General features: G+C 34.0%; 1 protein-coding gene across 1 annotated transcript in view; it reads left to right on the forward strand.

Moving 5' to 3' along the window:
• Positions 1-933: 933 nt before the first annotated feature.
• The window catches only part of LOC150103693 (solute carrier family 53 member 1-like), a 291,679-nt gene continuing 279,234 nt past the window's right edge, over positions 934-13,378 (forward strand). The window contains exon 1 of the mRNA XM_090397054.1: positions 934-1,136. Coding sequence (XP_090253180.1) covers positions 1,068-1,136 — 69 coding nt within the window. The 5' untranslated portion in view covers positions 934-1,067. The remainder of the gene's footprint in view (positions 1,137-13,378) is intronic.

Consider the following 13,378-nt stretch of genomic DNA (forward strand, 5'->3'; position numbering starts at 1 on the left):
TTATTTAACAAGCATGCGTATAAAAATATTCCAAGAATGAATTATATGGACTCATTAGAAGTGATGACAATTCAGTGGAATAAACAAGCTTACCTTTCCCCATTTCATGTGGGGGAAAAAAAAAAAGAGGTTACATCTTTGACAGGAATTTAAAAGGCACCAAAAGTAAAAATATTCGTTATTATTTAAATTGTTACCAATTTGTAGAACTTCCCCTGTATCTCAAATCTTAAAAAAATTGTACTACCGAGGGAAGAAAAAAATATAAGAAACACAATATCATCCTTATTTCCCGAACTAGTGTTCGTGTTATTTTAATTTAAAATACACTTTAAGTTATTAGTGTATTAATTTGACATAATTTCTTTCTTTTAGTGCAGGTTTTTTTAAAGGAGGTTTCTTTGAAATCTGTAAAAATCTATCTAAACATTCATAACTTTACAAAACACGTGTATTATAACTGAGTGACATATGACTAATACAAAAACAAAAATCAAAATAGTTGTACCATCAGGTGTTATGACTAATCAATTTTATCCTCAAAGGTCCAAAATAGTGTATTTCTCTAATAGATAAGACTGAACAGTTGCTCTTAGGAGAAGGAATGACGGCAGATGTCACTTACCTTCTAGGACTTGTGATTCACATCCGAAACTACCCTCGCACTCGTGAATTGTCTGCATGTGGGTGAATAGATATTATGGCACGTGCCACCTGCCAGTATTAACAACAAACTCTCTCTCAAGGGTAGGGATTATGCAAGCCAATCATACTCCATACACAACACTCAGGTACTGTGCACCTGAAGGGCATTTCTAGACCAATAGGAACACAGTATTGCCGTCGGAGCGGGATTGTTATCAGCTGGCTTCGTTGTGCTGCTCAGATAATGTGCCTGCTAGTCGTACTTTAGGCACAGATTTTAAATATCATGTTGCTCGTAAAGTGTGTACTGATTTGTAAATGCATACGCTCAAAAATTAAATGGTTTATCGCAGGAGCATATTAGAGCAAATTTGTAATTTTTTGCAGTGATTATTTTGTTCTCTTTCTTTATTATTCTTATTATGAAGTTTGCTGAACATTTGTCAGCCCACATCACTCCTGAATGGCGAAAACAGTATATTCAGTATGAGGTAAGCCTAAACGAACGTGAAAAGGAAGGAAACATAATCATGCTTCTATAATATGTTAAGTAATACTGCGGATATTATTCCATAATGATTAAAGTTGTTTCTGTTGTTTTCGGAAGGCTTTCTTTGGTACCGTGCTACTGAAGGATGGTATCCATGATAAATTAAAATTACAGACTATTATAAATGAACCTAACGGATTTTAACCCAGAACTTTATGGTGACTACTGAGCACGTGGAACACTATATAGGAAAAATGAGATATCTGCGAAAGTACTACAGAAATTGCAGTCTATTCCCCTACCCCTCCCGTTTCATGCAAACAAAGCCAAATACACTAGATCGCGTACGCTGTCTTGCGAAACACTGTCGTACTAACACAAAGACAAAATAATAACATGAAATGATTATATTTATATCCGTGAATAGATATTAAAACTTTGTTAAATAATCAGTCACTTGATTGACAAGAACATGGACATTTTCAGGAGGAGGCACAGGAGAGTTATGGCGAACAACGTTTTTTGCCTTGTATCAATAATAAGCGTTGAGGTGTGTAATTAAATACTGGAACAGAATTTATTCAGATATTTTATGAAGTTTTTTTTTTTTTAATCCGCAGATTTTAAACTGTATGTGAATTGAACTTGGTAATAGTACCATTTACAATATCTTATAAATTTGCTGCTTCTTACGTAATTGTAGCTTAGCATTCCTCAATTGTGACATATATATTACACTAAATTTATTAAACCAAAAAAAGCATGAAATATTGGCAAGAGCTCATGTGTTTGGTTTTGCGAACTGAAAATTTATTGATAATAGCTACAGAGAAACGTTTGGATACTAGTTGCTATATTTTCTCCTATCAGGTTGTCTGGTGATTGCAAAAAAGATTGACCTTGTCTGAAGATTATTTATATGAAGATATTCTTTGTTGTTTAGCGACATCATGTTTTGATGCCAAATCGTCAAGGGATTTTTTTTTTAATTTCTGTGAAAAAAAAAAAATAAGAGATTGGTTTGGTTAAAGTTCTGTTTAAGGAAAAAATCGAAATACTTAAGCCTTTCAAGTACACTCACAAACTAAATAAAACATTGAGTAATGGTTGTTTTACAATTAGAATGCAGTTTATACAGAAAAGATAATTCAGCATAAGAAATTGATGCTGTTTAATTAGGAAGAGCCTTGATATAATTTTATACAAGATCATTAAAGGGAATGATCTGTGTCAACAGTAAAAATATAATTATGAATTTTAAGTGTGTGGTAATTTCAGATTAAATATCTTCAATACGGTTTAGACATTTTAAGATAAATTCTATCACTTCCTGTTTTAATATTTATCATTTGAAATATTAAGTCTTGAAGGATTAGATAATTGTTTATTAATGGCCAAATAATTCTGGAAAATAAACACTCAGCATTACAGGAGACTTGAATATTACACTACTTAAGGAAAATGAAATCGACCCTTTTAAAGCATCTCTTAATCTTTTAACATGCATCTTTTTATGAGTTTTTTTTTTTTTTATAAAAACAATAGATTTTGAACTAATAATAATACTTGTGAGACTCCATCTTATTATAATTATTATTAATTGTGTGTATAATAATTTTTTTATTATACAAACACTTCCTGGAGTCAACTCATTGAGGGGGGCAACAGTAAGATGCATTCCAACAGAGAGAATATTTATCATACTTCAGCTTAAATTGGTTTGCTGTTTATGCACTCACCATTTCATTTGGCAATACGCTACACTTTTATACAACTTGTAAGAAGTTGCAAAATATCCTCAGTATCTATTTGATAAGCACCCCCTTAGCATTTTGTCTTCTAGTAATCTACATCAATATCCTTTTTAAAACTACTTCAGTCTTCTGGTAAGTAAACATCCTTGGCATAATGTTAAGGGTAATAATTATTTCATCTAAGGAAAACATGTAATTAATCAACCATTTTATGGAATCTCTCTCACACACACACACACACACACACACACACACACACTAAAAATCCACATTTGGAATATGGTGAAAGTGTAGCCAAATTACAAAATGATTGTTACAATAGCAAGCACAGATGAAATTTTTAAGTCATGTAAAGGTGTATAATATGAGGAAGCATGAATTGGAAACATTATTAGACATTCCCACCCAAGGGAAAGACATTAAATATAGGAGATATGGACCTGGTATGTCAGAATATATTTCATGTCCAGATTCAATGAATAGCTTAAATTAGATAATCTAGGAAGTTTTGCTCTACAGCCAAACATCAATACTTTTTTTAAAAAATCTACTTAAAGCTTCTGGTAAGGCTGAAGTATAGTTATCTTATAGTGAAAATCACTTAGCACTTAAAATACTAGAGATTACCAAAACTAGCCTTAAATTACAAACCATTAGAAAAAAGAAAACCAGATAAGATCATCCATCCTAGCTACCCTTTGAGATAGCAGTGGTTATTGGGATGATAAAATCTTATAAAGTAAAAACAACTGAGCATAACAGAATATTTTTCAGCTGAAAACAGTATATACAGTCTAGGAAGTCACTTTTCCCTTCTGTGCCTGACCTTTTTTTAAAAACTAGGCTACATATGCCTACACTTTTTAGATAGCATGGGCTACTTATAAAATCATGAACATTAGTTACTTCCACTTATTTTAAGTAGCTAAATAACTGTGACATAACTTCACAATTGTTAAAGTTAAGCCTAAAGCAGCATGAGAGATATATTGCAATGGATTTTTAGTGAAACTAGTATATAGTAACACTTTATCAAAATTTTCTTGAAGCATTCTAAATACTTAGATTTCATTGTGATGTAGAAACACTGGAAAATCGTGAGATAAATGACTGATGTGATATCAGGACTCTGGAATGTTGGTAATGCAGAGCAGTTGAGGGTCGAATGCAGAGTTTGATGGATAGGAGGAAATGAGGTGATGTGATAGACGCATTATGAAGCAATTTTATTAGATTAATACAGAAGAGATTGTAAAAAGAGGGGAAGAATGAATGGCCATCTCTGGAAAGCGTGAGGAGTAGATTGTTTACATAGTGGTGAGTGAGCAGAACTGGAGTAGATTGTTTACATAGTGGTGAGTGAGCAGAACTGGAGTAGATTGTTTACATAGTGGTGAGTGAGCAGAACTGGAGTAGATTGTTTACATAGTGGTGAGTGAGCAGAACTGGAGTAGATTGTTTACATAGTGGTGAGTGAGCAGAACTGGAGTAGATTGTTTACATAGTGGTGAGTGAGCAGAACTGGAGTAGATTGTTTACATAGTGGTGAGTGAGCAGAACTGGAGTAGATTGTTTACATAGTGGTGAGTGAGCAGAACTGGAGTAGATTGTTTACATAGTGGTGAGTGAGCAGAACTGGAGTAGATTGTTTACATAGTGGTGGGTGAGCAGAACTGGAGTAGATTGTTTACATAGTGGTGGGTGAGCAGAACTCCTTGCCAGAATGTGTTATGAATGCAGAGGGCATAAATGATTCCAAGATTCAGTGATAGACAATATTAGCTTCAGGTGAGTGATTCATTGTGGAGTGACTCCACAATCTAATAATAATACTCAGACTTCATGCTATTATAATAATGGTTATCTTCCTTGTGACTTCATTAACCCTAATTTTCTTGTAATTTTAACTTCATTGTGCGTGTACACTGGGCAATTTTAGATGCCCAACTAGCAAAGCCATTTGCTCAGTTATAGTCCTTTGTGGTTTGGAGGTGTACATGAACTGCTGTCTACACCACCCTATCTACTTGTCCATTACACTATATATGTATGTTAACTGTATATTTTGTTCTCTTGCTGATTTGACTGTTATTTTGATTTAAAGAAAAATTTCCAAGGATAAAATCTTGCTACATCAGTGAACTTGCCTTCACTTTAAAAAGCTCATTTAAAGATTTGTCATATGATATTAATTGTTTAGTCTATCTCCACTTCAATTTTTGCTAATGTTTGATTTGTAGTCTGGTCATGGTCACACCTGCATTAACACTTCCTGATATGCAATATAAGTAGTCTCTTAGCATCACGTTTATAAATTTGAGGATTACAAAGATTCATGTGACCATCTTTTACATTTTGCAACTTGCACTGTTTGAAATGTTTTGATTACTTTTTTTAGAAATGCATATTTGATTCAACCATTCATATCACACTTTAATGGAATAATAACAGAGAAATAATTAAACAGGTTTAATTGTTTCAATATGGTTAACACATTCACTCTTCAGCCAAAAGGCTGCAGGCTCGAATCCTGCTATGGGCATGGATGTTTGTGAAAATACTAGTGGTGGTGGCAGTAGAGTGTGTTTTTGTAGATGATGATGATGGTGGTTGCAGTTTGCTGTAGTTGGTGGATTGAGACAGTTGTGGAGTGGGTGCCCTTCATCAATGAGTCTGGGCTCCTTGGAGGTGTCATGTAATAATATTTCATGTCACAGAGACTTCTTCAGGAATATTATTATTATTCCTGACACCTCCAAGTAGTCTGAAGACTCATTGTGGAAGGACACCTACAGCTGTCTCAACCACTACACCGAACCTCTACTACGAATCATCTCCATCAACCGGCCACCACAACTAGTATTTTTTGTCTGTAAATTGCGTGTGTTCTGAAGGGCTGATTTGTCTATATGCGGGATGAAAAACCCAAGTTAAAGTTGCAATTACAAGTTGCAATACTATTAAAGTTGCAATAACAAGTGTAAGAAATGAGATTAATAAATTAAGACTCAAGTTGTATGAAGGGTGCCCTCTGTGGATGCTGTTGGCTAGCCTTAGATGTTGGACTGGAGACCTAAGATTTGTTTCCCAAAATTTGGGAAGTTTAATACAACCATATTTATTAAGATCAGGATCTTTTTTTAAGCCTGCTACAGATTTTAGTCAAGTTTGTATTTGCAGCAATGGATCATGGTAATTTCTTCCATCTGATTCTGTGCATGGCATCCAAGGCATGTTCTGCTAGACCTGATTGACTATAATTGTAATGGCAGATGTATTTTCTGTGTTTTTCTAGTTCTGTTGAGGGGGAGGGAGGTGGAAGGGGCAGATAATTTGTAGATTCAATGTAACCATTCAACAGTAAGGTTTGGCAAATAAAGGCCAGTTCTGCTGTAAGGGAAGCTTGGGTGAATTTATTACAATCTCATTTCTTATTGTTTTTCCTGAAGATGTCTGTGACTGAGATGAAATATTGAAATGATTAAACCTGTTTAATTTTTTTATTTTAGCTTCACCTTGATAAATTTTTGGATTGTTTGGACCACATCTTGTAAATGTGAATAAGTTTTGATTTAGTTTAATTCTTTCACATTATATATAGATGCAGAAATTTAATTTCTGTTTAGTAAATTTTATTTATATAAAATTGGAGAAGGAGAGAATTCCCATTTGAATTGTAGAGGAAGCATCGGTATTTAATCTTTTTTTTTTTTTGTTGAAATGTTCATTCTAGCTTATCTTTTAATTTTTAGCTTCTGCCCACACATAGCATTTGTTTGCTGTAGGCTCTTTTGCCTTTCATGTGTGGGAGAAATATATAAAAATGAAGTTGCCAGGATAGTTTTAGCTGACACATTAATAAAGTATACTGTCATACAGGTGAATATTTTTCTTATCTTTAATTCACTTGTCTTCCTGTAAGACTTTAAAAATCAGTTAACTATTGCCAATTTTATTCTATTGTAAAACTCATTGTAGAAAAAAATGCCATAATCATACATTCTATATGTTGTGTGAAATTGCTTTTTAGAAAGATTTTTTTAGAGGGGAAATTCCAAATATTTTACTATCATTAAGTACATATTAAAGTTGGTTTTGAGAAGCATTGTAGCTTCTATTTCAAAAATAGTACTTTGGTTATTTATTTAGTTAGTTATTTATATATGGCAATATATTGCCATATATGCATCTTATTTTGTATTTGTTTATTTTTTTGCTGATTAAACAGTTTATTTAGTATTAAGTCATTGCTTGCCTGTTGTTATAAAAACAAAATGAATATTGACAAAATGACAGGTTGATATTAGTGAGTTGAATTATCCTGTTGATTGATAACTATTGAAATAAGGACTTTGCTTGGGGCACTTGAAATAGAAAATCTCAAGTGACTAAGAGGTGAGAGTTAAGATAATTGATGCCAGACTGATTTCTGATCAACTAGAAATTGCATTACAACTAAAAATATCCCTGGTCATATATTCAGTCCAAATTTAGAACAATAAACAGAGATTTGCCATAAGTTGTTACCTATCAGCCTTGGCATTCTTTAATCTAATATGGTTAAAATTTAGAGCTCAGATGGTTGCTTATCCATTTTTGTCTTTCTGTGACAGATTCAAATTTCCATGTCATTCTGGACTGAGCTTTTTGTGTTAATTTCTGCAGTATGTGTCAAAAGATCAAACAGATGATATTTTTAAAGCACTCTGCTAATGACTGAATTGTATGGTATATTTTTAATTTGGTTTACAAAATGAAATTTTAAAAAATTAGTTCATTTAGTCATTTGAATAAATACTACAAAGGCATTTCTCACATCTGCCAAGTTACTCTAAAGCTTTTTTTTTTCTTTCCATCTTTAATTTAATCTAAAACATTTTAGTATTATGCTTTTATAGGTCATTCATGTGGATGAAAAGATATATGCACAAACACTTGGTTAGATGGATTGGTGATTGGCTTTCTGAACGATACCAGCAAGTTATGGAGTAGTGTTTCAAAAGGAGTGTGCCCAGTGGCAACTTGTTTGTAAATGATATATGGATTAACTGGAGATCTTCAGTTGTTTGCTGGTGAAACAAAGTTGAAGGATTCTAAGTAGCACCGCTGATGTTAATTCCCTTCAGGAAGATTTGATTAGACTTTTGTCTTGGACAAAGGGGTTTGAGTTGTAATTTTAATATTAATAAGTGCAAGGTGTTACATTTTGGAGCGCAGAAATATAAGGCTGTGTATTATGTTGATGGCACTGTACTGCAGGAAGTGGTTGAGATTTGGGACTGATGGTTGAAAGACTGAAGTTTAAAAGACATATTGCAAGTGTTGCAAAGACTGCATATTATATTGTCACTACTGTGATTAAGAAGTACCTCTTAATGCATAGGGATAAGGAAGTGGTTGTGTTCTACAGTTTATGGACCAGCCTTTCATGTGGTATTCTATCAAATGACTTATCAAAGTCCAACAGTATTATAGTATATCCATTCCCCTTATCTAACTCAGCTGTAACATTATTATATATGAACAAATTGATGAAATTCACTGTTGTTGAATCTGTACATTAATGATATTGGTAAGTATTTGACAAGTGACTGACATACAGCTATTTGCTGATGATGCAAAGATGGGTAGGGTAATCAGGAATGCTGCTGATATGCAGTACTTGCAGCATGATTTGAATAGGCTGGAATTATGGACAGGGAAAAATGGGTGTCATTTCAATGTTGGTACATGTAAAGTCATTCACTTTTTATTATTACTTGACACCTCCAGGGAGTCCAAGGACTCATCGAGGGAGGGCACCTGCTCTACAGCTCTGTCTCCACTATTCGATCCACCAACTGACCGCAACTACACCAACGCCATTTACCGCCGACCATCACCACTAGTATTTCCACAGACACAAACATCCACCATGCCCACGGTAGGATTCGAACCTGCAGCCTTTTGGCTGGAGAGCAGATACGCTAACCACTCGGCCGGCCGAGTGGTTAGCTTTGGCATGATTAGATATCCAATGTCATATATTGTGGGATTATGCTAGAGCAGGGGTTGACAAACTTTTGAGACTGAAGAGCCAAACCCGTCCCTCACAACAATTTAAAAATTATTCAAGAACCATAAATATATTTTTACAAATAAGGAAAATTTAAAGTAATATTATAGTAATATATAACAAGCTATAATATAAATTATATCTTTATTAAATGAAGAAAAAAATCACACAAAAAATTGAATTGCTCTCATTGGTTTTAATTAGTGTTAGCTTGCATTTCCCTACAAAGTTTCTGTATGTCCAGTTTGTAACTAGTCATTTTTAATTTAAGGCACGATTCCAAGTTGGCATCAATAATTTGGCTCCTCAATTTACATTTAATGAAATTCATGTTAGAAAATGATTGCTCACATAAATATGTAGACCCTAAAATACTGAGAACACCAAATGCAAATTTTTTGAACTCATGATACGAGTCCGGAAGACTATTCCAAGTATTGAAAATCATCGAGTCTGCCTTCTGCAGTTCTTTTATAGCAGACTGTTTGTGCTGTGAAATCAGATTGCATTTTTCTTTTTCCAGTTCTTCTATTTCAGTACCAAGACGCACAAATTTGGAGCTCTGCAAGTCTTTGTTTGTCAACTCCAGCAATTGTATTTCAAAATTTCCCGTGTCAATATCAAATGGAAAGAAATTTAATTACTTCACAATGTATTAAGAGGATTTGTAATAAAAGCTAGAGTCGTGTTATTATTTCTGAATTCCTGAAACCTTTGAAGAAAAGATTCTCTCATGTTTAAAACTGCTGTCTGGAAATAATCTTTGTTAATGAGGGCATTGTTTTCTAGGCGATATTGAGACAAGTTGAGTCTTTCCTAGATGAGTCTTTGACTCCATGAGGTCTTGTTTAATAATAATAATAAGTTTGGGAAATGAACTAAAGTTCCCCTCTCTAAATCTTCAGCGAACGGAATCAATTTCTTTTCAAACGAAATAACTTCCTCTAGTATTGAAAAAGTGGTATTTCCCTTGCCTTGTAATTTATGATTGAGCTGATTCAGTTGTGATGTAACATCCACTATAAAGTACAATTTTTGCAACCACTGATCTTTTGTGAATTCTGGATATTGAACATCCTTATTGTCGAGGAATAGTTTGATTTCATTTATGCAAAATGCTTTAACATGTTGCCTCTGGAAAGCCGTCGAAGCCTGTTGTAATGGAGAAGATTTGCATACTCGCTCTCCATTTCACTTAGCAGCAACTCTTTAAATTGTTGATGGTTAAGTCCCCTTGCTATAATGGTGTTGGTAATCTTAATTACCAATATCGTAATTTTACCAATTTCTTCTGTAAATGTTTGTGCACAAAGTGCTTCCTGGTGAAGTATACAATGGAAAGTAATCGCTTCATGATTAATTTTTCCTTTTAAAATAGAAACAAAACCCTTTTTCACTCCCGTCATATGTTTTGCACCATTGGTTGCAATTGATACAATTTTATTGAGTGGGATATGATTTTTTTTTCCATGCATTCAAGGACGGCTTTTGCTATGTCCTCTCCACACGTTTGGGCGTTGAGTGGCAGTCCCAGAAGTTCTTCTCTCGGACCCTTAGATGATACATACCGCACAAAAAGGGAAACTTGGGCTGTATCCTTGATGTCGCAAGACTCATCTATCGCACTTGATAAAGCTGAAGCTAATTTAACATCTTCGACTTGTTGGTTGGTCACATTTCAGGACATTGTAACTGTCCTAACTGCTACTGTTTTGGCAGATGACGGTATGTTTTTAATTTTATTTAAAATCTCTGCTTTGTTTTTGAAATCCCGGAAAGTTTATCAGATGCATTAACAAAACATTTTATGTATTCGCCATCTGTGAATGGTTTTCCTCTCTTAGAGATCTCCTGACTCGCTACGAAGCTTGCATTATATTAACATCATTGGCAGACTCTCTCCAATAATTAAATACAGAACTTGATTTTTCAACATTTTTCTGAAATTCTTCAACTGCTCTCTTTCTCGTGTCACCAACAGGATATTTTTTGGCAAATGTGGCATGTTTTGTTGTGAAGTGTCTCTCCAGATTTGAATTTTTCTTGTCAAATAAGACAGGTTGGAAGGCCATCTGAGTTTGAGATAAACGCGAAAGATCCAGTCCATTCAGTTTTAAAGTCGCGTTGCTCATCTGTTGTTTTTCTTAGTTTTTTTCTTTGTAGCCATATTGAAAAGCACCCTAAACAATATAATTTATTTAGCACGTTATATAAATACATTATATAAAAAGAAAACAAAAAAGAACTAAGTGATTATTCAAAATAATAAATGACAATAATTCGAAAATCTAATAAAAAATCTCACCAGTTTTATTGTAACAGTTGCATGTGAAATAAAACATGCCAAAGTAAATCGTGACCATCAGCATATCTAAATATAATAAAACCAATATATATATTTAAAATAATTGCCAGGTTGCCTTTATCACCTTAATGCAGTTTCTGGATGCACCCAGCCAAAAGAGAATACTAAGTTGCAGAAACAGCAAAGCAACAGGGACTCCGCTTTCACATTTCGCCATTGCCAACGTTGCCTTGTCCAATAGAGGGAGCCTGTGCGTTCACTTATTAGTCACTTTGTTGCTCTGCAAATGACCTCAGATGTCGAGGCACCCTAAAACCTAATTTTAATTAGTCACTTTGTTTGGCTGCCCTGCCTACCATGTGCTCAACCATCCCCCTCCACTCCCTCTGTATACTCCCCTCAATGCTCGCTTCCCCCTCCCTGACATCGTGCATCTTAGTGCCACGAAGTTTTGCAAGACCTATAAAACAAATAAAATCACCATTATGTGAATAAAAATCCTTTAAAAATTTTATAAATGAAACTACGATAGTTTCATTTTCAATTTTACTTCAGAGCCACATGTACGTACCCAAAGAGCTACATATGGCTCGCGAGCTGCAGTTTGCTGACCCCTGTGCTAGAGGAAACTGAGGCTAAGGATCTTGGAGTGTTAGTAGATAGGAAATTGAAGTTCAGGAATCATGTGGCAAAGATTGCAAATACAGCTCAAAAGATAATTGCAATGCTGAAACGAATGTTCATATGTAAAAATAAGGATGTCATTTTGCCTCTTTACAAGGCCTTGATAAGATCTGTTGTGCACAAATCTGATTTCCATTGTGATTCTAATATATTGAAGAGAATACAAAGAAGAAGAATGTTAAAAATTACATCAGGATTGTGGAATACTGATTATGAAGACAGACTGAGAATTTGTAGACTGCAGATGCTAGCAAACAGGAGAAAGAGGGGTGATATGATTGAGACTTACAAACTTCTGAAAGGATCATACAGGATTTCAGTTGATGGAATTTTTCGGTTTATGGAAGGTGGCGAAAGGACAAGAGGGCATCTTTGGAACCTGAGAATGAAGGCTGCTAAGAAACGAGTGAGGGCTAAATTTTTCTCTCAGAGGGTGGTGGGTGATTGGAATGGATTGCAAGTGGATGTTGTGATTGCAAGCAGTGAATGAATTCAAGAATAAGTATGATAGCTGGTGTGTAGTATGTGGCCTCCTCTCGATGAGTCTGACTCCCTGGAGGTCTCTATTAATAATAATAATCATCATCATGTGTATCAAGGATTTAGGCCTAGCATGGCCTGGCCTTAGAAGTAATCGTTTAAGAGGATGTCCTGGTTTTCTTTTTCCTAATGGCTTGTACTTTAAGGCTTGTTTTGGTAATCTTTCTGTTTTCATTCTTTGAATGTGTTCCATCCATTTATGTTTATATTTTTTAATTTTTTCTATTACTGATTATTGGTTTAATTGTTTCATAATTTCTTTTGTGATCAAATAGGGTATACTTTGCAGTTTTTCTCAACCTTCATTTCTGCTGTTGTTAATCTTTGTTTGTCTTTTTGTTTTATTGTCCAGATTTCGCTTCCATACATTAAGACTGGTAGGGCTAATATATTGTATACTTTTAGTCTGGTTTGGTTTAAATATAGTTAATTACACCTGTTATTTTTAAATATTTTGCAGTTTTTACCTTTTATATCTTTTTCATTTTCATATGTGATCATACATCCTAGGTAGTTAAATTAATTCGCCTGTTCTAAGATCTTGTTATCTATTACTATTTTAGTTCTTGCTGGATCTTGTCCTTTAAAGGCCATAGTTTTTGATTTTTCTGTTTGTTTATATTATCATACCATAATCTTTGGATATCTCATTTAGATCTAAAATAGCTTTCTGTAGTTTATCTTCAGAATTTGTAATTATTATTTGGTCATTGGCAAAGAGGAGAGTGTTTAAGTTTACTGTAGGAGAAAGTTTAATTCCTCTATTAATAATAATAAAACATGACCTTCCTTTAGCAAAACCCATACTGTTCTTTAGAGTATGGCTCATCTGCAATTTCATTTCTGTATGTTGAGTTCCTTCTAACTTTTGAATTCTTCACCACCACCACTCTGCAGAAACTACT

The sequence above is a fragment of the Typopeltis vanoorti genome, chromosome 8 (genome assembly GCF_054136105.1).
Source record: "Typopeltis vanoorti isolate ZY-2024b chromosome 8, IOZ_Tvanoo_1.0, whole genome shotgun sequence".
Taxonomy (NCBI): domain Eukaryota; kingdom Metazoa; phylum Arthropoda; class Arachnida; order Uropygi; family Thelyphonidae; genus Typopeltis; species Typopeltis vanoorti.